We start from the raw sequence: 27,906 nt of genomic DNA, 5'->3' as shown, positions 1-27,906 counted from the left end.
GATGCACACAAATATCAAGTCCTTTGTACACATAACCTTATTTATCATGTGTGTAAAGGTCAGTGCTGCTTCTTTTGAAGAAGGCTCCCTGGCCTAAATGGAGGCTAAATATGCCTCGCTCCACCTGTCTCCTCACTCCTCCTCGCCCTCTTAATCACACTCCATTTCTCTCTTTGAATGTTTGTCACAGGAGACTTGATATTATATTCTGCGGGCTTGGCAGGAGCTGCCAGGTGTCCACCTGCACACACTCACACATACACACACACTTTCCCACAATCATGCTCAGAAATCCCCTTCACCTCCAGATTCAGGGATTCTCGCACACACTGAGGATAAATATAACACCTGGGTAATGAAAATGTAAGACCAGGCAGCAGGACTGACAGATACAAGGAGGGGCCACCCCTTTCTACCAAGTCTGTCATGTTACTGGGCCATTTCGGTCGACTTTTGACTTGTCACAGGGCAAGATATCAGACAATTCCAGGCCCAACCTGTGTGGTCGACTGTCATCGTTTGGAGACCCACATCCTTATTATGAGCCAACTTGGTGTAGAACATGAAGTTTGATTCTTTGAAAAAAAAAGTAGGATAAAAGACAACAAGGTTAGCAAGAAGAGAAGACCTACAGTGAACACATTTCACATCAAGAGGTTGGTTTGATTCACAGTTGGGTTCAGGGTCTTTCTGTGTGGAGTTTGCATATTCTCTTTGTGTCTGCATGGGTTTTCTGCAGTTACTCCAGCTTCCTCCCACATTGGCACCAGTCCCCCGTGACCCTCAATGGATAAGCAGTATAGATAATGTTAAAATTGAGGAGTGGAAGTGAATGAGAAAAGAAATGAGGAAAAAGTATTTTTTCTGTGCCGGCGACAGCCAGTGGTTGAAGGCATTACATTTTCAGGTTTGTCCGTACGTAACTCCAACGTTTTAGTTATACAATGAAATCGAAAAACAACATGTTACTGATGTTATCTTGGTGTATGGTACTCGACGAAGTTCTAGTCAGCAGAAACCTAAGAAAAAGGTCAGTTTAAGTGAACTGTTCATCTTTTGGTCCTTTAAGGTTGGAACAAGCGGGTGGACTATGAACCGGGGACTGGAAGCAAGCAGCTGTTCCCCAAGATGCGCTTGGAAACCTGCGGTGGTCCCCTGTCCGGCGTGAGGGCGATGGTGGAGCTGCAGACCAGTCACATCGGGAAGGGCTGTGACCGCGAAACGTACTCTGAAAAGTCTCTGCAAAAACTCTGCGGTAAGTAGACAGAAATAAAAACATAGAGAAAAAGGGGGCAATTAGCTTAAGTGTGGAGCTTGAAATATGTGAGAAAATAAAAGGCCTTGTTGAAATAGTGAGGTGCTGTGAGGGAGCAAAGAGAAGAAATAATAATGAGAAATGAGGAAAATTTTAATTTTAAGGAAGAAATGACCCCTTCACATCTTCACTTCTGTGGTATATTAATTTGCCAATTTTCAGTGTTTCATTTTAATCCTGGAGACTTTTGAATCACTCTTGAAATTTTTAATTAAATTCCAAAGTCATATTGAACTGTGACATACCCTCGAACACAGCAATCCACTGTAATGCATACAGTAAATGTAAGACATAAACTCTATATTCCTCTTGAGAGGCTATAATTGCATTGTTTTAGAGGAAAAATAAAAGTTTGAATAGATTTGGTTTTTTGCACAATGATTGTTTTCAACATATTTTTTAAGATCGCAAACTAATCTAAAATGGCACAATTTATAACGTGAGGTCAGATCATTTGGACCAATCAAGAATCTTTTCTTTTCTTTTTACCACAAATGTTTCATTAATACCAAAATACAGCAAACATATTAACCACTAACAAATACATATTGTTATTTTTAGAGGTATGTGCTTACACACACACACACACACACACACACACACACACACACACACACACACACAGCATTAGGGCATGAAGTGACACATGAGGAAGCAGCTTCTCTCCAGGTTTATTCTCTGTGGAGTCGTCCTGACAGTGTCCTCTCCTCTGACTGGCACATCCAGGTGCAGCATCTGGCAGCACCGACCTCCTTCCTGCCCCCAACCCTTCCACAAACTGGACAGCCTCTCTGCTGACTGACAGTGGGCGAGACAGTGACCTCATCTACAGGTTTGACGGACGCCAGGCTGCCAATGTTCCAGATCACGTGGTGCCCCAAAACCTAACAGACCAGTTCACCATAGCAACGTGGATGAAACACGGGCCCAGTCCAGGGCTCAGAGCGGAGAAGGAAACCTTACTGTGTAACTCTGACAAGACAGGTTAGAGACTATTTTTAATTATCTTGCAAAATTATCTTGCAAAATTATAGATACAAATGTAAGAGGATGGATATTTATAATCGGAACTAGAAATTCAACTTTTTTCATTTTCTCACATTTTAGCAGTAATATGCTGTTACTGTAGGATCGCTGCTAAAAACGGTTGTTTTTGCTCAGGGCTCTATCATTGAAACTTTACTTAAATTTCCTACTGTCTGTCCTCAGCAAACAGGATGTGCCATAAACACCGTTAACCATCACCTCTGTTTAAAATAACACAATAATTAAGACTTAGACTGAAGTTCACAAAAGCAAATGCTCTTTGAAACTCTCAACTTTTACCCATTCAGTGTCTGAACTGAGCAGCCTGAGCTGTGTAATTAAGTGAGACATCTGCAAATTGCATGCTGTCACAGCGCTCTCACTGATGGCTTGTTGGCTCAGGATTTTTGTATTCTGATCTTGTAATGCTAAACTGCAGAGTAGCTCTTGTGCAACATGCTTTCTGTGATACTCTCCTCTACAATATCTCAAAACATGGTTTCGTCATACTTACACCTGTGCTGATTGACAAATATATTAACACCAATAATAAGTCTACCGACACTCGCAAGAAACAACAAGAAGGCAACCAGAGGCTCATCCCACACCTCATCCCACCTCAAATGTATTTGGGTGTATTAAAGCAGAGCAAATGGCACTCACCTTTTGAGTTTCAGTATGGAGATATGAATGATTTCCATTAGTTAAGTCTTCCTGCAGCTAAATAGTGTGGTTAAAAAAAAGTCAAACTCCCAAAAAACTGAAGGGGCATCAGTTTATTCTTTTTGTTGAATAATTGTTTAATAGTGTGTTTGCATGACCATGTATGTCTGTGATGTTACTGTTTCAGAGATGAACCGCCACCATTACTCTCTGTATGTACACAACTGCCGCCTGGTGTTCCTGCTCAGGAGAGACTTCACTCAGCTTGACACTTTCAGGCCTGCCGAGTTCCACTGGAAACTGGAACAGGTGAGGTTTGTGTGTGTGTGTTTGCGCACATGCCCGTGTGTGTGTGTGCGTGTGTGTGCGTGTGTGTGCGTGTGCATGTGTGTGTGCCTGTGCGTGTGTGTGTGTGTACATGCTCGTGATCTGATCTATGTCCTATTTGAATGTGGGCATAAATTAAAGGCTGATTTTCTGCTGTAGGTGAAGGGCTATCATTATTTGTATAGTGAAGGGAGAGACTCTCCATTCTAATTACCGGAGGCCTTCCATCACTTTCCTCTGCTCACAGTAGGAGATAACAGGGTAGACGCAAAGTGGAAAGTCTGTTTAGTTCCGGGTAATAGCTCACCAAGCAGCAGACCTCGATTATCTGTCATGCTTTTGGGAAGTTGTTGAACTAATTTGCTCTGAAGCTCACTGTTTCAGTCTTGCAGGAAGCCTTTGAAAAGAAAGAGATGCACTGTATGAAGTTGCTCGGTTTCAAAAGACATGTTCCACAGTCCTTTTATGCCTTTATCTAAATATAAAAATAAAGAATTGAAGTTTCACATATAGTGTCAGTCCTTTAGAGATATAACAGAACGGGGTCAGACCAGCGACTGTGGAGCTGGCAAGATTAAAAGTCTTGCCGAAGGAGACCGCAGCAAGGTGAACGCTTGGTTCCAGCAGAGGGGCGCCTGCAGTTCACCAAGCAGTCTCTGAGCAGAGAATAATCTACTGTAAAAAAAAAAAGAAAAAGAAAAGAGAATCCCTGGAGCCCGGATGATTTCGATGATAAGCCAATGAACTCTCTTGTACGGGAATCTCCCCTTTCGACGGTTTCTCTCCAGCCTGATAATACTGCATAGAAGATGTAAATCTAATCTAATTGTTTACCCTCGGGATGCAGCTTATATCCACCTCACACTGCAGTTATTAGAAAATGCTTCATAATTACAGCAAGCTCTCCAGAGTTTATGCTCATAAGGAGATTAGAGATTTGTATTTCTGTGCGTGTGCTCAATGTATTTGTGAGCCTCTGACAACTACTTTTATTCGTAATTCTTGTCTGATGTTTGCATACAAGACTTGGGGGGAAAAATGATGATGTGTGTTCTTGCCACTATCCTTACTGGTGTGTACCTTTCAGTCAGAGAGTTGTTATTGTGAGTCACAGGTACAACAAAATGTATTTTTCTCATGTGTACCTTCTAACCTGCTAGCTGTTTGTTCTAAGTCAAAAGTAGATTATAAAGTGTTTTTCTCATTCTGGTGCCCTTTTCTACTGAGGCCCTCAGAGGTTTCTTAGCAAACAACCTCCAGACCCTGCTGGGTTTCAGTCTCATTCTCTCATTGTCTTTTTATCTCTCCCTCACTAATTCTCTCCCACACACATTTACAGTGCATAGGTAGTGGGGATCCCATTTGCTCCTTTAGTTGGATCTTGTGCAGGACCCCAGAGGAAGCATGCAGTGCAGTCAGAGAGAATTTGTTGAGTTGCTCACTAGTACAAATCACCTGTGCAGAGACTGATCAAATATAAATGGAAACTGGTCTGAATTACTGTAGGATAACAAGAGAAATGACATCATAGGAGTGTAAATGAGCAGAATAAGAGGAAAAAGCTACGCTCACTCTCATATATTGCTTAAGGTCTGATTTCGTGTTTTTTTTAATTTTTTTTACCAATGCATGACCATGCACTTATATGCAGGTTGAAAAGCTGAAAAACTGAGACTGCTCTGATGGTTTTGTGTGTGGAGTTTAATAGATGGGATGCAGCTGGATTGTATTATTGTCTGCAGGCTACACTGCTAAAGGACAATCTGGTGTCTCTACCTATTTGAGAGTTGATATAGCCTTTGTGTTTTTTAGACTCTCAAAATGGAGAATCTTAAAAGAAACCATTGTTCTCTAAAACTAAAAGAACTGACATCAAAACCTGGTGTGTGCCCTAAGGCAGCACACGGTGTTTGTGTCAAAGGGAAGTGAGCACTGTGTCTTTGAAAACAGCTGCACACTTCTATGAACTGGGAGGTGGGGAAAACTGTGGAATTTCATTTTTGAAATTATTATTTATCTTCAATAAATACAACCATCAATATGGTAATGTTTTCTTAGTTGTAATTTACAGATACATTGACATTTCTTGTAAAACTATCACCATCTTTTATTGACAAAAGGACAAAATAAGTGAATGGTTAATGAGGTCTTTGAAATAAATGACTGTCATCAGGTGTAGTGTCTTAACACTGTAATTTTATTTCTATAAAATGTGATTTAAGTCATAAAGGCCACTGAAATGGGGAGAAAATGGAGTACGTTTCACATCCATGTCATGCTAAGACACTCAAATAGGTGACCGTGTCCTGTACTGCTAACAGAGCAATACTGGTTTCAGACAGTCAAGATGTCTGCTGTGAAAAAAAGTTGATTAAGTTCTTGTAGGATTTGTGCATCTTGGCCTGAAGTTGAAAGTTGACCCCATTATTCACTTTGTTTAATCTCATTTATTCATAAAAGTAAAGTGAATTACAGAGAATGAAAAAAAAAAAGTAATTTCAAGTATAGATCCACAGATTATGAATTCATATAAATCGGATTAAAAAAAATATTGTAAGCACGGAAATGTCACATGATGCAGATGCACAGTATAGCTGCTCTTAAACAACCTGATCAACACAGAAACAGCATTGTTGTTGTTCTGCCTCTAACCTGACGGTGGAGCTGGTCACAGAGCCACATTGACATCTGTGTAAAAAGGAAGAAACAGATGAGTGTGTAACACACCACGCCTCTGATGGCAGAACGCCGCCATGCAAAGTCACACAGAGACGATAACCATGACAACATGAAAGACCACGTTTTCACATTAACTACTTTCGTGTTTTATAACCTGTCACTGCTTATGCTATACAATATATTATATATCACCAAAATGACATAATGACACTTTGTTGTGCTGTAAACACTGCACCAAACTGAAGTCAGGAAAGGAGCTGCCACATGTGGTAGTAATGAGGACAAGCTCAGTAGAGTGGTAGAGACTGTTGAGAAAAGGGGTTTGGTGGGTAGAAGGAGGAAGGTGAAGAGGTGAGTATGGGGTGTCACAGCCGCTTCTTACCGTCCTTGTTCCTCAAGCACTTAGAAAGGACACTCTGTGGCTTCCGTGGCAACTCCATTTAGCTCTATTGATTTTGCAATTCTCACCCCGAGAGGGTAGGGGCAGAGGGGAATGAAAGGAGGGTAGCAACGGGAAAGCGATGGAGAGAGAGGCTTCTTTTTTCCTTGTCGATCGAACACTCAGGAATGTCACATCTGACAGGAACCTCAGTGTATATACGTGAACACAACCACGCAATAACACACACACACACATACACACACAGCACAGCTCTTTATCAGCCTTGGTAATGGACTCGAGGATGGATCACTACTCTTAACACACATTTTTCACACTCCCTGAGTTGAGAAAGCCTATCAGTGGAATCCAGCTGTCCAAAAGATATTCACTCAAAGTCACACAAGTCCTCTACAAATCTAGATCCACGCTTTTAAAGCCCTGTGAGCCTGAGGTGGTCGGGATGTGTCCAGCATTTTCATAAAGCAGAGGGAATAGGAGGAAGAAAAAACATGCAAGGTTACAAACCAAAAAGAAGATGAAGTAATTTGTGCACTGTCTCTACGTACATTTCATGTTTCATTGGCTTTCAGTGTTTGCCCCGCTTATTTTAAAACAAGGGACAAGATGGTGAATATCCCTTGTACGTTTGAAGGTCTTCAGCACGCATGATAAATTGCCAACCACCAGCGGATGTTAGGGACATATCATCGGTTGTGTGTTCCTTTGTGCCATCGGGTGTTTCAGCCTTTTAATCACAAGACACCCTCTTCTAAGGCAGGCCCACATCACAGGCTGATCAAACCTGGGGCCCAGTCTGGGTCTTTCCTCGCAATCCATCGCCATCAGCTGCAGCGCTCTGCAGTCCATAATGGTTCTTTTATGGTCTGGAGGGCTTGTCCATGGATTTCCAGCTCTTTGAGCAACCTGATGGTGGATGTTGCAATAAAGCCCCTGCAGCCAAACTCCACTGGGCGGACCATTGCTCTCCAGTCGTGTTGTTCTGCCTCAGATGGCATCTCCGCATCCTGTCATTCGCTTCATCAACAGCATCCTCCCTGGGCGCTGTCAGTTCTATGGATTAGCACATCAGTCGGGGTAGCAGGCCAAACTGTAGCCACCAGAGCTTTAGTTTGCCAGGGAGTATGGACGGATTGATGCTCTCAAGGTGCTGCTCACATCCTGTTTCAGTTGCTGGACCTGCTCACAATCTTTAGTAAGATAAAAGAGCATGTGTGCATGTGATCTAAACCCTGAGAAATGTGTTGTTACTTTCTCACACCAACCTCCTTAAAGATAGGGTGGGAAAAAATCCGTGTTAGGAGAAGGGTGAGAGGTGAGACAAACACACATCGTTTCCTCAGCTGAGAACTTAGATTTGATAAAAAAAAAGATTGAGAGCCAGTGACTTATTTGTGTTGGAAGGTGTTTCACATCAGTCCGAGATAACTGCACAATTGACGGGGCATGGTTGGTGAATCACGTGTGTGGAATCCCTTGTACATTTTCCAATTTCACCAATAACACCGCTGGAAACAACCGCCGCAGACCCATGCTGTTTATCATTTGTGTCGAAGTTCAATTATAAGGACTCAATGTTAAGAGAGCATAAAATTCACCCTTGCTGCTTATCGTACAGCATCTACAATTATCTGCCTTATCTGCCTGCTATTACCATGCTTGTTGTGCCACTGCTTGTTCTCTGTCCTGTGTTGATTAGAAGCCTCCCTTTGTTTCTCAGGAGATTAATTGGTTGTGTGTGTGTATGTGTGTATGTGTGTGTCTGTGTGTGTGTGTGTGTGATATTGCCTCTGCTTGTTGGTTGTAGATACCAGGAGTAATTGAAGTGCCTATTCAAAGAGTGATTTAGTTCCAGCTCAAACACAAGAGACTAACTGATAAATGCTTCACTTCAATTTAAACTTATTTGCATTTCATACATCAACGCTCAATGCAGTTAGCAGCATTGCATCAAGCATATCAGAGTATGTGTTGAAAGGTAAAAGCGAGAAGTGTCTGCAGCGCGAGAGGTTTGTGTTTGTTACATGAGTGAAAAAATGTAAAAAGATCTCGTAATAGTCAGATAGGAACTTTAAAAAAAAAGTCTTCTTTATGTAATGTGTTTTTTTTTGTCGTTTGAAAGACTCACACAAATCCCTAATTTCTTTCTGTTGGCACAGTGTTCTCTGGCACTGCTGTTTGTGTTTATACACTTTTCAGTCTCAATATTATTTGCTGTGAATAATTTTGCAAGTCATCCTGTTGAACGACAGGGCGAGAATGGAACATGCCGTCGTATAAAAAGAAAACACTAGTAAACTGTTGATTTAGTTTTTGATTTCTTTCTGAGAGCAAAACAGAATAAAGACAAAGAGCAGCAGAGAAGATGCTGAGTGTCGCCTTCAGTACAAACATTTTCACTGTGTGTGTTCATTCCAATTCTAGCTTCTATTTTTCCAATGACCTCATTTGAGAGCTCAGCTGTAGCTTTCCTGCTTTAGGCGCCTCCTGTGTTACCTCCACGTAGAGCTCACTAATGTAAATGTCTTTGCTGTGTGTGTGTGTGTGTGTGTGTGTGTGTGTGTGTGTGTGTGTGTGTGTGTGTGTGTGTGTGTGTGTGTGTGTGTGTGTGTGTGTGTGTGTGTGTGTGCACGCTGATGGGGTTAGTGCTACTATCTGCCTGTCTTAGAGCACTCTGCAGACAGGCTGAGTGAACATAGGTATTCAGTCAGCATGCTAATGTATTGACAGCTTGGTTCGTTCCAGCTCTTTTTTTCCTCTTTCTATCTATTTATCTTTCCATCTTTCTCTCTCTCTCTTTGATTGTCTAGTCTCCTCCTTATCTAATTCCTGCCTTTACTTTGAGGAGAAAATAATCTTTTCATGTTGACTCTAAGGTCTGTCGATAATTTACAAATATTATATTCATTACCGACAGATGCATAGACACAAAGATTTCTAGATTCCTGCAGCAAAACAGTTTCAAAGCTGACATTTGACTTCAGATGGTGGACGGGTTTTGCATTGATCTTATTTAAGGCATTACGTCTTTTTTAGTTGAAAAAAATTGAGATTTGTATACTCTTCTTTTAAACTAGTACAAAACTGAACATTTTTTCATGCACTTTTGAGTCGGCAGTTCTCATCGCTCAAGCAGTTAAGCTGGTTTTGTATGACAATATGTGTTTTATAGTAGAGCAAGTGTTGACATGTAAGCAAAGCTCCTTCTCTTAGTGTTTTCTTATCCTCTTATATTTCTGTTCCTTTCACTATGTCCTTGTGATTCCCTACCACCACACTTGACAAATAAAAGTCTGGCATCAATAATGCAGTGGCACAACAGTGGCTGAAAAGAGAAGAGCCGCCAGAAAGGCGAATAGTAACAAAGGAGATGAGAGGAGAAAGCAGGGACGGGTGGATGTTGGGATGCTGTGGAGAGGTGGAGGTGGGATTCGCAGAAGACAGATGCGAACACGTGGTGCCCGAAGACGGCGCTTCACATTTTCTGAAAGAAATTGAGCCATCATTAGGTTTGGAGAGAAAAACGGCAAAAGAAAATTGTCAGCATAAAAAGCAAATCCATGCATCATAATTACAAATCAATAAACCCTTCACATAAGCCAAACTCCTAATACAGACGTATACCCGTCAGACGCTGATGGTTTGAATCGATCTAAAGAAATCTCCTTCCATCCTGAACCTCTAACGCATCAACATCAACATGACCCTGTTAAATGGCTTTTTTTGCAGCCAGCAGAAACTTCTGTTTATGTCAGCAGTTTTAAAATGACCCTGTGGTATCTGTGAATATGGGGTCATGTTTGAATTGGTTTTCTCCAAAGCAAGATGCACAAAATGCCTGTTTTCACTGCCTGATTCATGCTATTTTATTACAATAAAAGAACTGGGACTCCTCACTCCTAGTTAGTATTTGGTCTAATACTGAAGAGACATTGTCTAATTGTTTTTGCAAGGGTGATCTTTAAGGTGACAACTTTAATTTAGCTTTCGGACTTCATAGTAATGTCTAAGTCCAGTTGAATTTTGAAATCTCCCTACTTTCATACCCATTTATAAAATGTAATAGCCTCTCGTAAATACGCCTTTACTGATTTTCATAAGATAGATGGGCCTATTTCTGCTGCTTTACTGTCAGCAATCAAACACTGCTTTTGCATGGTGATATTTTCAATAAATACAGAAATAAGGAAATTATAACTCAAATAAAACAGGGAAGTAAAAGTATGTCCCACGTTTTCAGTGTTCACATTCAATATTTGGACTGTAAAGAGTAAACTATCTACTTGTTGTGCACAACATGTTCCCATTGTTGTCGGTGTGAACCATACACTGCTTATACAGAGGGACAAAATGGCCGATCCTCAAAAGTGAAGCCAAAGTGTCTTGATCGCCACCTGATGGCTGCCTGCAGTATAGGACGTAAATCCTGCCTCCTCCATGTCACTGAGTAGCCCTCACAGACTTTCGCTCCAAATGCTCTTGATGGTAGCCGTCGTATCCAGGATATTTTGGCTTCATTTCTGGATATTAGGAGGAAGTGAAGGTATCATACAGTCTACGATATGAACACAATTACAGTGAAAGTAACAAGTGTAAGTACGAGGGAACACAAACTGAGACTCAGTGTTGGTCTCTCTTTAGTGCAGTAGAGTCATGTCCCCCTCAGGATGACTTATAAGTACTTTGGTTATCTCTTTTAGCTAGCGCCACCAACAGGTCAACATTTTTATTAATTTTGTATTTATGACCAAATACCTGCCAGTTTATCTCTACTTTGTGTTCAGTGCCAATGTTAGCATGCTAGCACACTAAAATAAGATGATTAACATGGTAAACATTGTCATTGTGAGCATTTTAACCTGCAACTGTTATCATTTGGCTTTTTAAACTCTTGTCTTATTTTAACCTTTAGCAGTGAAAATTGTTCCCTAAAAAGTAGCAGCAAAATATCAAGCTTAATCATGACAGATGTAACAAATGTCAAAGTCCCGCTAGTTCAAAAAGATCACGTCTCTTGTAATTATGTTTTTTCGGTGTCTGTTTAAGCTCAGAGGAAACAGAAAAATACAGTTAAAAGAGATTTTCTGATAGATGTGAATGTGCAAACTCTTTTGATCTAGTCCCAAAAAGACCCTAACACTGGGGGGGACTGATATCGTGTTTTGACAGAGAGAAGTCAGGAATATTAGAATTATGAAACTATAATCAATAAATCTGCACGGTTTAATATTTTCCATTGGTGTGGATGTATGTAAGGTAAGATGAGGACAGTGAGGACGGAAGAGCATGAGAGACCTTGGCAGCTAAATTAGAAAGATGAATAGAAATGTCTCGATGCCATACGAATGTTATAATTTGTCATTAATTGTTCGATAAATTGTGTTTTATTTAATTAAAAGTTGAATGTCTTGTGCAGCTGTTGAACTATTATCTGGCCGTGCTTTTATACACTCTACACAATCAATGGGAATGTTAAGTGCAGTGTAAGAGGAGACAGCCACCAACACAAACAGTGTAAATAATTGTAGAGACACGTAACTTTTACTCCACAGGCAGTCAGCCAGCAGCTAAATGAAAGTGGCAATTCATTCTGCCTGTCTGGCCGAGTGCACATACAAATCCTGACAAAGCTGATGGGGAAAAAAAACCACTGTCATTATTAATAACACTCGCAATGCATCCTGGGATATAGTTTGTTTTGTTTTATTGTCAGGCATTGAATCGTAAAGTTCAGGTCTGCTCTTGGTCATATAAGAAAGAAAGTCTATACACTAACTATAAAGATCAGACACTGTGTGGGAGGGGGTGTCTGGGATATCCTGAGGGAGTTTCTGTCTTCTCACACTCATACAGTGAGAGTCTACGTTTTAAATCACACATCCCTGGAGATTCCTGGTTGTAGGTGTCAACCCTATTAGTTAATTTCACAGCACGAATAACCTGTGTGTGTGTGTAAGGCTACTGAAGCTTAGAAAAGAAAGAAAAGAAAGCTATGTTGAATATTTTTCCTGCTGTTTTTCAGTTTTTCTCAAATTAGCAGATCCTCATCTCTGCAAAAAGTTTGCTGTTAATTCGTCCTAATCCTTCACACCAGATTGATTACAGAAAAAACTGATGCCATGGTCATAAAAGAGAAAGAATTAGAAGAAGATTTATAAATCTTTTGAGGCTTCACCAGGCTGCTAACACTTCGAAACTGTATTTATCTTCCTGGAAATATCACTTTAAAAGTAACACATGCAGAGTTTAGGCGTTTTCAACATGTGGATATTTTAACATCTTTGTGTGATTCACATTAGGACTGTTCCTAATGTAATCACTGCCCCCTGTGCAGTCTTGTATGTCATTCATCTTTCTATTGTGTGTCCGGGACTTCTTTTGACCCTGACCACTCTAAAAATGTAGAATTATCCAATCATTTGAACACAGAACCCAATATGAGATAGAAAAGAAAAGGAAACCATTAATGCAGCAGGTGTGCATCATTCAGCACTCGGTTGCCATTTATCACTTCCTGCAGTGTAATCAGTGGATTCTGTGCTCTGATAACTTTTATCTTCCATAACATTATCTAACCTCTGTCATGCTCCTGTTGCTTATTCAAGCTCTCTCCCTCTGCCTGTATTGTATCTTTTACGTTGTTGGTTTTTCTCTCCTGTTGGTGTTAGTCTTATTTATGATACCTTTCATATTGTAGCTACAATCATATGTGAAGGTGTGCTTGGTTATATTTGTTTGAAAACATTGAGGGCTGTAGTCACTGAGATTCAGACCCAATTGTGCCTATGAACGCCTGCGTGAGAATTTTTTTCCATCTCTTCATTCCGTACATAATGTGAACGCAGCATAACACATATGGACAAACACATTTTCACTCACATTTACATCTGCAGGCAGTTTAAATTTGCCAGTTCTGCTCTGAACCAACATTTTCACTGCAGTTAACGGTTTGAGAGCAAAAGCTTTGTCGAGCTGAAACAGTAAGTCAATGAATCGATTAGTCGCACGACAGAAGATAATTTGTCAGCTAATTTGTGAATTGTTTAATAATTTCAGTCATTTCTCTGGTAAGAATGTAACATATTTCACTGGCTCCAGCTTCTTGAATGTACTTATGTCATTATATGATAATTAACTGAATATCTGAGGTCTGCACCCGTCAATATGTCATCTTGGGCTGCGGGAAATAATTTTTTGACATTTTAAAGATGAAGCAACAAATTATAATCAGCCATGTAATTAAAATGTACAAAAATTGCGAATTGAAGCCCTAAAGCCATTTAGGTGAGTAGCAAATATGTTTTGACATTATCACTGTCACTGTCTGGTAGGGGCAGTGTGTGGTTGTGTCTGTTGTGTAGTGTAGGTATGGTTAGGTTTTGGTAAAGGTTAAGAAAAGTGTTATGTTAAGGGTCAGTTATCTATAGGAAGGTATGAGGTCTGAGTAAATTTTCCCGGCAATTAATGTCAAGTTTATGTTGTCTAAAGTCTGGAGGTGGGTGTGTGTGTATCTGTAGACGTTCTCCATATAATCAGAGTGTTTTGTGATGGTTGATAAAAATTGTGTGACTCACAGGTCATCTGCAGCCGTGTTAGTGAATCATTGCGTGGCTTTAATGAACAGCTCATTAGATGGAAACCTCGTTAGTCATCTGTCGAAAGGGAGCAAATGATCCAGGGATGAGGAGAGGAATTTGTTCGCATCTATTTAATTGAAGGTGGGAAGTCGGGGAACATTGGAAAATGTGCCTTTGGTTTCGGCTGCATGAGAAAATATCACGATCTTCATTACAGCAGCTCTATAAATATAACCGTCCACAGGGAACGGCTCCTCACCTAAATATGACCCTGGAAAATGGAATGTAGTTTGAAAGTAATATATTTTTGAGGACATCCTGTGTTTGTGTAAGTGCAAACCAGGAATATTTTCTTATTTCAGGGCATAATGAGTGGTCACATAGCGGAAAGTACTGGATAATAACTTGATAACATTTCTCTCCCTTTTGCAGATTTGTGACAAGGAATGGCATTATTATGTTATCAACGTGGAGTTTCCTGCGGTGACACTATTTGTGGATGGTGTGACCTACGAACCCTACTTGGTGACGGATGACTGGCCGATCCACGCCTCAAAGATTGATACACAGCTGACTGTGGGTGCCTGCTGGCAAGGTCAGTGTGTGTATGTTTATAAATACAGCAGCTGTGGCGCAATGCAGAAATGTGTTCAAGGTATGAGAGAAGCTGAAATCAGACGAGGCCTGGATGCAAGTGCTATAACATTGTGCTGTGCGGTTGTTTACAGCTCTACTATAATCTCACAGTTTTACGTGCAGCAGCCTTTTCAGCTCCAGGTTATGGCGTTTATTTATTTGCTGCACATAAAATTAGGAATTCAGTTCCTATGGGCCTATTTTCAACAAAAGGAGCCACATCAGTACATTTTTATCACCCGAGTTAAAACCACAGTTTTTTTTCCCCTTATATAATTGGTTTATGACTGCATATTGACAGTTACAACTGCTTTAGTGTTTTTGTTTATACCATATACCAACAGATAATTTCCCCCTATGCATGAAAAGCATTCTGCTCCTGAATATCACAGGGTAACCTCGACTGGAAAATAAGGATTTGAACTCTCTGGCCCGGGGATGGCCATGTGAAGTGTCACTATAAAGTATCCGACCATGCATCCGCCCATCCATCCGTCCATTTTGTTCCACTTATCCAAGGTTGGGTTGTAGTGTCAGCAGGTTAGACAGGTTGTTCCGCAGCAACACCTTCCATCGCCTCCTGCAGGATCCCGAGGTGTTTCCAGGCCAGATGGGATATATAATCCCTCCAGCGAGTTCTGGGTCTACCCCAGGGTCTCCTCCTAGTTGGGCCTGCCTGGAAAACCTCCAAGAGAAGGCAGCCAGGAGGAATCAGGTATCTGAACTCGGTGTAAGGAAGCATGCAACTCCACTCTAAGCTTCCTCTAAATGTCCAAACTCCTCGACCCGTCTCTAAGGTTTAGCCCTACACAGAGCTCATTACCATTGGCGAGGGTCGGTATGTTGATCCACTGGCAAATCAAAAGCTTTGCCTTCTGGCTTAGCCCCCTCTTCACCACAGTGGACCGGTACAATGCCAGCATTACTGCAGACGCCGCACCGATCCACCTGTCCCCCTCCCACTCCATCCGCCTCTCACTTGCGAACAAGAGGCCAAGATTAAACTCCACCACTTGGGGCAGCAACTCATCCAAAACTTACATTCTCAAAAATGGAAAATAACTTAAAACAGACTTCCTACAGAAACACAATTAAAAGCATTTCAAGCAATTGTTGAAATGTTATGTAATCTTTTCAAAGGGATGACTACTTGAGCATCAGGAGGCAAAATTATCAGTCCACAGTTTGCTGGTATGATGGTGAAAAACCTGCTGTTTCAATATGCTAAGAGGAACAGCTCAACAAGATCGTGACACGTGGTAAACACAGAGAGTATTCATCAACGATGACACACATTTTATTTTCCAAATCACATTTGAAGCGCAAACCGAGAGGGAGAAGCCAGGAGACTCACTGTGAAGATAAATAAAGAGATTAAGATTTACACCCCAGGGCTCCTAGTGCTGCTTCCTCTTTGAAATGGAGAGCCCTGAGCTGAGTGGGTATCAAACTGGAAATTCTGTGTGTCAGCTCCAGCGGCAGCGAACGAGAGCGAGTAGTGATCACATTGGAACGAGGACGAGCCACCCTGCTGCCATGTTTATGAGTTGAATAATTACACCAAAGTGTTGTGCGGCTCGCCTAAATAACGCTTCTAACGCTCTCCAGCATCATCAAAAAGCCTCAATCCTGATGGTATTTTGGTTGCCGTTTTGAAAATTTCTTTTCTTCCGGTGTCTGATTGCAATTTTCTTTTTGGCGTCATCATTTTCCTTCTTGCTTCATCCAGCCCTCTCTTTCTGCCCCTTCTATGAATATCTGATCGAGAGAGAAAGCCCTGAAGGAAGGATTAGCCAGAGTGAATGGAGGACAACTTTGCCAGCTATTACATCCCAATGAAGCCGCTCTAAGCTCCACTAAGCCGCAACTGATAACTTTGCAGGCCATTAGCGAGCAAGATTGCCTTTCAGTCTCTCATTTCTCCATCCCCTTTTCCCTACAATCAACAACATAATGATGAGACATGTGGAACGAAAGGCATTCAGACTGTACTTTCACTGCCCCGAAAGCAAAGAGGAAGGCGCGGGTGCCTCGCCATACAAGGTTAACATGAAAATGGTTCGGTTGTTTGTTGTTGGCTTCTCTCAGCGGTTTTTCTGTAGCAGTAAGCTGCTGATGTGTTTGCACGGGGGAAATTGTGTTTGCTATCTCGTTTCATTGGAAGCAGAAAGGTGGGTGTGAAGCTTCAAAAGAAGCCGACAGTGTACACATGTTTAACCAAAGAGGAGGAGGCACGGAGGAGGCTTCAAAAAGAGCGTGGGGTGATTGTATGTGTATGAAATGAATGCATCAATCAACATCAGGAACTTTCATTTGCAGATGATGTAGATGCTTCTCAGTTCAGCAAACAGCGATACAAGAAAAGACCCATTGATTAACACTACTAAACAACCATAAGCATAAACAGTATTTGTCGGTTAAATTGATGGTGATCCATTAGAGCTTTCTCATTATAACTTGCCACGGCAGGAAAAGCACAAATGTCACTAATGCTAATTAAGTCTCTGCTTCTATTAAGTGTTAACAGTAACACCAGTGAACCAGCCATGAACAACAGGAGAGCCAAGAAACTGAAATAGCTGAAAGGCAGCCGTCATTATTGCCACAGTGTCTCAAAACATGCGTAAACAGGATCCAGTGGTGGGAGCACACACTGGAGTCTTTGGGTCTTTTTCTGAGAGATTACATATTTTATAGGGAACGTTTAAAAGAACACTGATAAATTAAAAAAAAATATATATACAGTATATCTGTGTGTGTGTGTGTAAAAAATGTATTTATACATAAGTATCTCATAAACATATGTCTCATACACACACAAATTTTCATGGAAATCGGTCGAGTAGTTTTTGCTATAAATCTAAATAAAGCAGATTAAATACAACCTCCGTAATGTGATTTTTAAAAAAGGTCTTTTTGAGTGGAAACATGATATATCTCACATTTACCCCCTGTTCTAATAATCTTACTTTAAGCCATTTTTCAGTCACTTTTATTTATTTTTTAAATCAAGCCATTTTGTTTTGTTTGTTGTTTGTCATGTGATTGGGTAAAACAACCACGTCCACAGCACCTTCTGTTTTATCTGCAATAAAAACCCGCACTACAGAAAATGTCCTTGCAACAAATGTGGACATAAAACTGTTCCTGCAGGGTTGCCGCCCCAGCTCTGTTATAGGTATGTAATGTAGTGCTATAGTGAAGTGCCACACTAAAATGCAACCTCAGCATTTTAGTATTTGATCACTGACAAAACTCAACAGTGTGGTTGATAATATCCTCTGGTTGTGATCTGGAAGTCAGATATTGTCTGTGAAGTGTAACTGTATCGGGGCTTTACGATGACCATCGAACTTGTGTAGCAGATTCAAAGCTTCTTCTCGTCACGCAGCTTTGTTGGTGGAGCAACTTTATTTGCACATACACATCCAGTAGTTTTACTTTTTGAGATTTGATGGGAGTTATGTGTTTAAATGTGTGCTTCTGCTTTCATTAATACATTAAAACATGTTACTCGCCAACACTGGAGCAGCTGTTAATATGAAGAAACGACTTGATTTACATTCACCTACCCTGCTACTCAACAGCATATTAAACATCACATCAGTATGCCAGCTTCATGTGTTTTAAAGGTTAATGCGTAACACATCACCACCATTACGCTCTCATTCACCACCAGTATCAGCCTCCACCCACTTCAAGATAAACACAATGAGAATATGGATTGATTCAAATATCTAAATCTGTTTATAATACACAGGTTATGTCTCCGGCTTTATCAGCTCTATACATCCATACATCCTTGTGTGATTCACACTCACAGAGCTGAGAGAGTATAGACGCCTTCAGGTACACTGGAATCTGCCGTTCATAATAACATCTGTCATTATCTACAGTTCCCCTGAGCCTCTCTGGGCAGAGTAGTTCCCTATACCAGGAGAGCATCACGTCTGTTAAGTGTCTGTCTGTCTCTCTATCTTCTCTTTCAGATCAAATTATTTTCAGACAACCTTTGATCAATGAAGCAAACTACTAACACTGTTCTTTGTATTCAAAAGTGGTCTTTTGAGAAACAATTAAAACCTTATTGTTAGGCTTCTTATCAAAAGCTAATACTTCAGGTAACTAATGAATCACAATAAGAAATGCCAGTTAGGTTATAAAGTACAGACATCTAAAGAACAGGTGTAATTAAAAAAACAGGTAGTTTTAAGCTAACGTTGATATATATGTGTGAATGTGCCATTTAATACAGTTTAGAATTTAAATATTGGCTGAGGTACATTCAGTTCTGATGTCATTTGCATTACTATAAGGAGATTTGAACTGAATACCACCCCTCACTAGAATTTGTCAAAATATTTAAGCCATAGCTGACCTACATTGAAAAGACTCGCACTGGAAGTAATTTGTGTTAAGGGTTCTCAGACCTTTATGATTTGATGGAAAGGACACACTTCATCAGAAGTGGTGAAATTGCACCACAGAGTAGAGCTGACCTGTCCCCGAGCAAAATCTGATATTTAGAAGTAAAATATAGACTCAGGGTCTGACTGAATTTGTGATGGAGCTGACACCATGGACTCCAGTGCTGTGAATCTTCACAGACTCAGAGACTCGGTCAATGTATTGACTTCCAGTAGAGGTTCCACTAATTTTGTATTAAAGGATCTATTTCCCTCTCGATGTGGTAGTTGCAAAGCATTTCATGTAAAGTGCACGTTACATCCATCAAAGCTCAATTGTAAACCCTGACAAGAAATGTCAGAATATCTACTGTTGAGCTAAGTGTTGGACGTGTTTGGTGTAGATTTTACTTTAGTATTGCAGATTAACGAATTAACCTACTCTTAGTTTTTTCTTTAAAAATATTATGCAGTTATTGTCCCCTGCACCTTTTGCTAGGAGTGTTCTGTTATGCTGCTGTTGTCATTGGTATTGCAGTGCTTGCACAGCGCATATACTAATATTTCCCCTTTAAATACCATGTGATTCACACACTATTTTCTTCATTTTGTTTCAGACATAAAAAAATCTCACATGCTGTTTTAGTGTAGTAAATATTGGATGCAGTTAGTGGCTGAGTGTTAGTTAAAGCTTATGTCAGGATAGAGAAAAACAGTTATCTCCACCTATAACACAATCAACCTACTTTAATAATCCAAAGACTGATAATGTTATTGATGCCTCACTTAATTATTTCCCTAACCTGTAGTAAACAGTTTTATATTCACAACCTAAAATATGTTGAAGTGAAAAAAGGACTATCTGTCTTTATATTATTTAGGTGAATAAGAATCTTTTTAACTTGATTTCAATTGGGTTCAGATTCACAGATGTTATATCCAGCAAACTGCAGTTGCAACACACATACTTCATCATATTCTCTCTAGTCTGTTTCTATCCAATTATCCTTTGCCACCCCACTTTTTAATGCTCCTCTCCTGCTCTCCACATCTTCCTGTCCTCTCTCCTCTCCTCTCCTCTCCCCCCTCCCCTTAGGTGGAGAGGTAGCCACCCCCAGGTTGACTCAGTATTTCCATGGCAGCCTGTCAGGTCTGACGATCCGACCAGGCCGGATTGAAACCCAGAAGGTTATCTCGTGTTTGCAGGCCTGTAAAGAAGGACTTGATATCAACTCCCTCGAGAGCCTGGCTAAGGACATAAAGGTTTGTTGGAAAAAAAGGAGACTGGGTTACCAAAGAACACACACACACTCCACGCACACACTCCACACTTTCAGCCTCAGACTGGTTGTATTGTAGCTTCTTACCATCCTATTGGCTCTGTTGAAGAAGACAGCAAATTCTCTTCAGGGTTCATGTGTCACCTTCTGTCCCGTTAAAGCTGTCAAGGCTGTTGTCGTTTGCTAAGAAACATTTCCTCATTAAGCCCAGATATAAATCATGTTGAGTTGTATTAACACAAAAGATTTTTGTGTTTGTGTTTCCAGTTCCATTTCAACCCTGCCCAGTCTGTGCTGGTTGTGGAAGGAGAGGATGTGGACAGCATCAACACAGCCATGACCAAGGTCTCCTACATCAACTCTCGCCAGTTCCCCACCGCAGGCCTCCGGCGGCTGCACATCACCACCACAGTGCAGTGAGTACACACACTGGAAATTAACTCAATCCCACTTTACAAACATTCACTCAGTTCCACATGTTCACATCTGCCAAGCCACTACAGTAGTTGAGTCTGTCTCTCAGTGTGTACGTGTACACACTGATTGTCTATATTGACCTTGACTCGGTGCAAGTTATGTCTCTCTGGTTTTTCATTACCAGGCTGTACAATAACTAAGGTGTATGTGCTTTAACAAACAACACATTTCAGTGTCACCTTTGCTTCATGCATTGAGTTGGCTGTTGTGAGGTACAGGGACCTGCTTGATGTGCCAAACAGATTTCATATTTAATGTGTCATGAAGGGCCATACTGTTTTATTTCTATCTCTTTGTGTTTGTGACAGACAGAGAGAACTGTTAATGCTGTGAATGTACTGGTTTCCAATTCAAACTTTTAACCCCAAACAACACACATCTTGCTGAAGGACTAAGAACACACTTTCAGCAAGAGTGAAAGTCTGAGGGAGTTGTCGGGTTGTTAAATAAAAGTGCAAGGTCTCTTAACTGTCCCTTGAACACTAGTGTGAAATGTTCTATACAAAATACATAAACCATGTTGGTGACAGAGGAGAAGTGGATGATAACATAAGTTACAAACAGCCGGAGGATTGGTGGCGCAGTAAAGTTAAAGCTCTGTCGGATGTGTTGTGTTTCTCAGAACTCCCAGTGAGGGCGGATCATTAGAGTAAAAACTATTAAACCTCTGAAGAGAGCATCTGGCCATTAAAGAGATTCAACCTGCTGCTGATTGGAACCCACCATATTGCTCCAGTCTTCTTTTGTTTTCTGTTTGCTCTCTCTCTCGCTCTGGTGTGGGTGAAATCTACATTTGCTCCATAAACAAATTAAAAATGACTGAAAGAATTTATTCAAATTGGTGTCCTGCCGTGTCCTGGTAGTTTACTATGATAATAATAACTATAATAACTATATTTATAGAGCTCTTTTTAACACAAAGTACAAAGTGCAGCACAACAAGAAAGCAAATGGTTAAATGGTTCTCTAATGCTACCATCAAGACAAAAATGTCAAGGGAAAAATGAAAATCGAATGGAAATGCAATCATAACTTATCTTACAATCCTTTTCTTGTACAGCTGGAGTGGTTATTTTCCTCTTTATGACAAGTTTTACACATACTGTTTATAATGCAATTGCATCGTAAACACAGCACCTTTAACAGTGGAGCGAGAGAGAAATTAAATGTTTCATCCCACTAAACCGTTATATTTTTTGTATACGTGTGTGTGTGTGTGCTCGTCCACGTGTCTCACAGTGTGTACGTTTAGCGTCTGCTCCCGTCCACACACCCGTCCAGTGCCTGTTCATTTTGTAGAGCAACAAACGCAGGCAGGTGAAATCAGTTTAGTTGTGCGCTGGTCGATAAAGTGAAACGAGCTGAAGGAGCAGCGGTGGAGTCTAACTCTGAACAACACTTCACAGCTCCCCTGGAGATAAAGACTGATACGTCCACCTTTACACACAGCACATACAGTCGGTTGAATCTGAGGAAAAGGAGATAATGTGTTCTCCTATTACACATTGTGGATACTTTAATCTCTGATATGTGATATCAGTCAGGTCTCGTTGGATTGTTTACAATACAAAACAAACCGAGAGGCAAATTCCAAATGAGCTGTATACATGTCCTACATCAACTTATCCCACATGGCTCGGGGGAAAACGTGTATTTGTAATATCAGATTTATATATAACAGTAACAGTACAATAACAGAATATAATGACGTTTATGAAATTGTGAATATTGTCATAGTTGCATGTTAACCTACTCATTGTCGCCTCAGAAGTTATAATCATTTACAACACTTTTTTCAGTCATAGTGATGGATCCTAAATTAATACATAGTTCTTTCAAAGTTTGGACAGTTTTCTTTATTTCTCTGTCTCTTCTTATCGGTTTAATGTAGGAGGGGCTCAGTAACAGAAGGGTGATGTCACACACCGTACCTTTTTGTACCAATCAGGATCTATCAACATTTCTTTTCTAACCTGAAAAAGAAGTCAAATGGAAAACATAGCCTTGCATATGATACACTTTGCTGTTTTACTTGTGGGCCTTTCCAAATTGCTGAGATGTCAGCGAGCTCTGGTTAACACTTCACTACCAAAAATCACTTCTTCCTCCCTCTAAAAACAGTACTTGTCAAGGCCAGTGCAGCACAACTGTTTTTTTGGAAAGGGGCACAAGAAGTGAAAATAGCTGTTTTATCTGGGTTAAACTAATATATTTTAAACAGGTGGTATTGGATCAGTAAGTAGATTTGTACCTAGTTATTTTTAAAGTACCGGAGGCATTTCCGATGCTGGTATGGGTTTTTGACCTTCTCTAAGTTTAATTACATTTTGAGGGTTGTTTGATCGCTTTCCATCAAACGCTTCATAAATAAAACCCAAAGATTTACCTCTGATCGTTGCTTGTTGGATGGTGACTACAGCAATGACACTGACAACCTATTTCCTCTGGAAGCTTGTGACTTAATGCATCTTTTATTGCTCCTGTCCAAAGTGTTGTGTCACAGGTGGCTGACCTGAGAGCTCATAAGTCCTCAGCAGAAACACTTTAGATTAGGATTGTTAAATTTAGTGCTCGATGTCTCCGTCCTGTCTCTGGCATGGATATAAGATGAACCTTGAGAGAGTCTCCACTCTCGCCAGATGAGAGATCGTGACATGAATTTCAAGACCTGGACTTATCATCTGTTCCCTCTCATATGCTTCAATACTGCGATATTTCAATTGCTGCCTGGGTGTGAGCTGTAAGGAGAATCTTCTCTGTCGACAGAAAATATATTCAAGTGAGAACTGTGAGAGAGTTTTTGACCATCCTCGTACAGTAAATGTGTTCACCATGAGAACAGCTTGACTCACTCCTCAGATACTCCCTTCACTCCGAGCAGGACCCAAGGTCAGGTTATAGATAAAGGGCCAAGTAGCAGTACATTGTAGTGTCTACACTCACGGACTTTCATATTTAATTCAGATGCCCAGACAGAGAGGCACCAACTCCAATTCTTCTGCGTATTACATCAGGTTCTAGACCTAAAGTTTAGGTATGCATGCTCTCGTGGATGTGCTGTTGGGATGGGTGACGCAAGATGAGGGACATAAATTGGGATGCTGTGGGAGACCTCTTCAGACTTGGGGGTGAAAATTGCCTCAATGTGACTGTATTTGCATTTGTATAGTGATCGTCTTCTGGTCTCCTTGATGCATCAAGCCTACATTAAAACCGTCTGCATAAGACATCAGCTGCTGCCTGAGTTCTCCTTTCACCAGCTTCCAGAAAACTTCCATCACAACAACTACTGTGGCTCATTAATTTGACTTATTTATTCACCAGTGTGAATGAAACCAAAAAGCCATTCTCATCAAACAACTAAATGAATGTTTTTGTCCTCATCAGACATCTTAATATGAGCTTTTCCAAAGTTATAAAGAGTTTTGGTTGTTTCACATGAGAGATGTTTGTTTTCATCCCTGCTCTTCTTACTGCTCTGTAGTGGCCAGTTGCAAGGAACATAATAGTAACAGGGATATTACATGATAAAACTAAGGATTCATGCAAGTTTTAAAATATTTTCAACAAACAATGTATTTTTATATTTTATGTTTGTTATTTGTGACAAAAAATAGCTCAAATACATGAGATTTAACACGACACAAGTAAAGCTAAATGAAGACATACATTAGAAGTGAAGTAGTGACCTCTCTTCTCGTCTCCCGTGTGTCAGGTGTTTCGGGGAGGACACGTGTCTCTCCGTCCCGGACGTCAAGGCAGTGGTTATGGTGCTGCCGCCCAGTGAACCGAGAATCACAATTACAGGATCTAATCGACTCGTCAGGCCTGCCGCTGACCTGCAGGGCCCGCTGGGTGTGGCACCCTTCAAGGAGCTTCACATCACCAGCACCGTAATGAAGGGAGGCAGCTTCGGTGGATGTGAGTGGAGAGGCTGCGGCACCGGCTTGTTACGATGCTCTCATGTCATAATGTTCCAGTTAATGTGTGTCGCTGTTAATGAACCAATTTACTCTTTGTGAAAAGATGTTTACAGTCTTTTCTTCAGCAAACTGCACATTCAAATCCCTGTTGCACATATTCCCATGCTCACAGTCCATAGGCCGGGTGTGATGGAGGTGATGCACAACCTGGACTACTGTGACATCCTGGTCATTGGAGAGGAGCTGAGCCCCGAGAGAGAGAGTCTGGAGATTCATCACAACGCTTTGTTGGGAAAACATCTGGACGCCACCAACTCCACCTCTGGAATTTCAATATATGGTAGAAAACTTCCATGCTCATTTTACTGTTCATGTGAACAGGAGATTCACCACATTTTCACTCTGTGTATTACACCAACATGGCAGTTTGTGTAGCAGTCAGTATAACATGTCTCCCCGTGTGTTACAAGGTGTGGACTCCATGGCTCACTATGAGCAGGCGCTGAGGCAGGTGCGCTACAGGAACTGGCGACCTGCCACTCTGACTGAGCGAAGGTTCAGACTCACCTGCTCCGAACTCAACGGGCGTTACACCAGCAACGAGTTCAACTTGGAGGTCAGATTGATGTTCTTCCTTTTTCCTCGTGCACTATTTATTCCTCCATTTGATCTTTGTTTTCTTGTTTCTCTTATTAATTAGCTTTTTTTTTTTTTTACATTTTATTTATTCATGTTTCGTGACTTACCCAGCTTCTGTTTTCCGACGTTAATGTCTCTTTGCCGTGTCGCTGCAGGTCGGTGTTCTCCACCACTCAGCGCCTGTGGAACATGTCAATCATATGGCAGCCCAGCCTCAGTACATGAGACCTGTCCATCACCCACTCATGATACACACTCCAAACTCACACATGTCAGGTAAGTAACAAAAGTGACTGCAGCAGGTCCCACAGTCTTTTCTGTGACTCGCTGCTGAGGAACAGGGCAGTTTTTATGTTTAACAAATACATACATTAATGGATGAGCTGTTTCATCACCAAATCTTAGCTGTGAAATTTAAGGGTAGAGTTGTATTGTTGAATATACCATAACAACAAAAGTAGGATTACAGCTGTAAGAGATAAAATTCTATTCAAGGCTCAAACCTTAAGCAAAAGGATTGTACAGTGAAAATAAGGCATTAAGAATGAGGTTTATTATCTAATACTTGAATGGCACTCAGTAGAGCACATACATTTCCCCTATGAAACCTGCAATAATCCCAGTGTTTTGGTATAATCCTGCTAACAAACTGACAGACAAACAAATGCAGATGAAAACATAACTTCCTTGGCAGAGGTCAAACTAAACGGAGACCTTCTACTTCTCTTCTTCTCGTCCAGGAGCCGCGCCACCAGCAGCCACAGCAGTGATCGTGGTTTGCATCGCCGCCCTGGTTGTGATTGTGGTGATTGGTGTGTACAGGATCCACACCACACATCAGGAGGGGTCCAGAGAGGACGAGGACGAGGTCAAAGACCCCGAGGTGGACTGGGACAAGTCTGCCCTCAACATCACCGTCAACCCCATGGAGGTAACTCAGAACCTGTTGACATTTTTGGCTGTTTCTTTAATTGTCTTCACAATGGACCATGTCACCAAATCTGACGTTTCTGATACTGTTTCCCTCTGATTTTTCTTAACTCTCTGGAATTTGTTGCAAGTTGCGATAACCAGATTTAGGATTTTTAACTAAATCACTCTGTTCTCTAGAACATGAGAGGAGCTCAAGCTGTGGACGAGGAGGTAAAAGAAGAGAAGCAGGTGGAGGAAGAGGAGGAGGACGAAGAACAAGGGTTGACGAGTGCTGAGTCAGACAACAGTGACGAAGATGAAGAGGAGGAAGAGGAAGAGAGAGAGGAGATGAAGAAGAGGAAGCAGAGGGGAAGACTTGAGTGGGACAGTTCCTCCATAACATACTGATCACACACACACACACACACACACACACACACACACACACACACACACACACACACACACACACACACACACACACACACACACACACACACACACACACACACAAATATATACCTACATATACACAACAGTCTCTGCAAGTGTGTCGCTCCGAAGTTGTTATTTTTAATGAAACATCACCCTCTGCTGGACAAAGTCAGAAGAACAGAATCAGCTGCTGCCTCTCAGCGTCTGTATGCACATGAATTAAGATTCACATCACAGTCAGTGAGGCAGAACAAAATACATCAGACAAGCACAGCCCTTTCATTAAGTGTGCAGAATTAGTCAGAGTTTCACTGATAACACTGAACCTCAAACTCGCAAACGATCAAGAGTGAAAACTGAAAAATGGCGACACGAGGATGATTTGAGCTTTTACGTCCACATTTAATATTTACAGTTACGTGTGTCCTCAGATTCGTTTTGTATTGGTTCCTCTCTAAAGAGATTGTCAGCAAGACGGCGAGTTATTAACAGATTTAACAGCGAGATGTATCCCCGTACATATCCATTGATAAATGTATCCATTAAACCTTTTTAATAGAATTCCTTCAGCCTATTTAGTAGAAATAAAATAGCTGTATTGTCACTAAGTGTATAACCTCTGTTCTCATCGTTAACTCGACATCTGTAACACTTTTCTGTCTCTAACATGTGTGTGATCAGTGCTTTCACCAAACACATCACAGTGCTGTGGTTCTGTGGCCTGGAGACAAGAGAGAAATCTGCATCTTTTACATTAATATTCCACATTAATCCTGATTTACACACAAGTCAAAGATCAATTATTGTCTGTTTAACATATATTTTGCATTTGTGTCCTGTACCACTCCGGTGGCCTCATGTAGGGGGAGATCGGTTCTCTTTCTCTTTCAGCAGATGAAATGTTGTGACTATTTACTATTGAAATCTACTTCATGAAAACCACTAACCCTTGTTTTTAATTCCATTCAAACAAAGCCTTCTATGCAGTTAAAGATCCAGTAAAACCAATTCACAGACACTGAAAGTCCAACCATTTAGACTTTTAGAGAATCAGTGCCTGACTGGACCTTTGTTGCCCAGTATGGGTCAATCTCAAAAATATGCCTGATCTTACACTACCCATAATGCATCTCAGTTGGACATCCCTGCAGCTTAAAACGTCAGTATAGTGCAGACCTGTAGCAGAGCTGAGACGATGTGACTTCTTGATG

General features: G+C 41.0%; 1 protein-coding gene across 3 annotated transcripts in view; it reads left to right on the top strand.

Moving 5' to 3' along the window:
• The window catches only part of clstn2 (calsyntenin 2), a 132,224-nt gene extending 104,701 nt beyond the window's left edge, over nucleotides 1-27,523 (top strand). The window contains exons 7-19 of one of the 3 annotated variants that reach the window (XM_034613396.1): nucleotides 1,070-1,255; nucleotides 2,042-2,299; nucleotides 3,192-3,313; nucleotides 14,420-14,582; nucleotides 20,126-20,292; nucleotides 20,577-20,725; nucleotides 24,502-24,707; nucleotides 24,882-25,049; nucleotides 25,180-25,325; nucleotides 25,504-25,624; nucleotides 26,089-26,279; nucleotides 26,459-26,691; nucleotides 26,773-27,523. In XM_034613396.1, the coding sequence (XP_034469287.1) occupies nucleotides 1,070-1,255; nucleotides 2,042-2,299; nucleotides 3,192-3,313; nucleotides 14,420-14,582; nucleotides 20,126-20,292; nucleotides 20,577-20,725; nucleotides 24,502-24,707; nucleotides 24,882-25,049; nucleotides 25,180-25,325; nucleotides 25,504-25,624; nucleotides 26,089-26,279; nucleotides 26,459-26,668 (2,087 nt within the window). In that variant the 3' untranslated portion in view covers nucleotides 26,669-26,691; nucleotides 26,773-27,523. Of the gene's footprint in view, nucleotides 1-1,069; nucleotides 1,256-2,041; nucleotides 2,300-3,191; nucleotides 3,314-14,419; nucleotides 14,583-20,125; nucleotides 20,293-20,576; nucleotides 20,726-24,501; nucleotides 24,708-24,881; nucleotides 25,050-25,179; nucleotides 25,326-25,503; nucleotides 25,625-26,088; nucleotides 26,280-26,458; nucleotides 26,692-26,749 lie in introns of all 3 variants that reach the window. The other 2 variants (XM_034613395.1, XM_034613394.1) reach the window with 2 other exon arrangements.
• The last annotated feature ends 383 nt before the right edge of the window (nucleotides 27,524-27,906 follow it).

Source organism: Hippoglossus hippoglossus, chromosome 17 (genome assembly GCF_009819705.1).
Source record: "Hippoglossus hippoglossus isolate fHipHip1 chromosome 17, fHipHip1.pri, whole genome shotgun sequence".
Lineage (NCBI taxonomy): Eukaryota > Metazoa > Chordata > Actinopteri > Pleuronectiformes > Pleuronectidae > Hippoglossus > Hippoglossus hippoglossus.
Note: the sequence above shows the minus strand (reverse complement) of the source record. Positions and strands in the feature narration are given on the sequence as shown.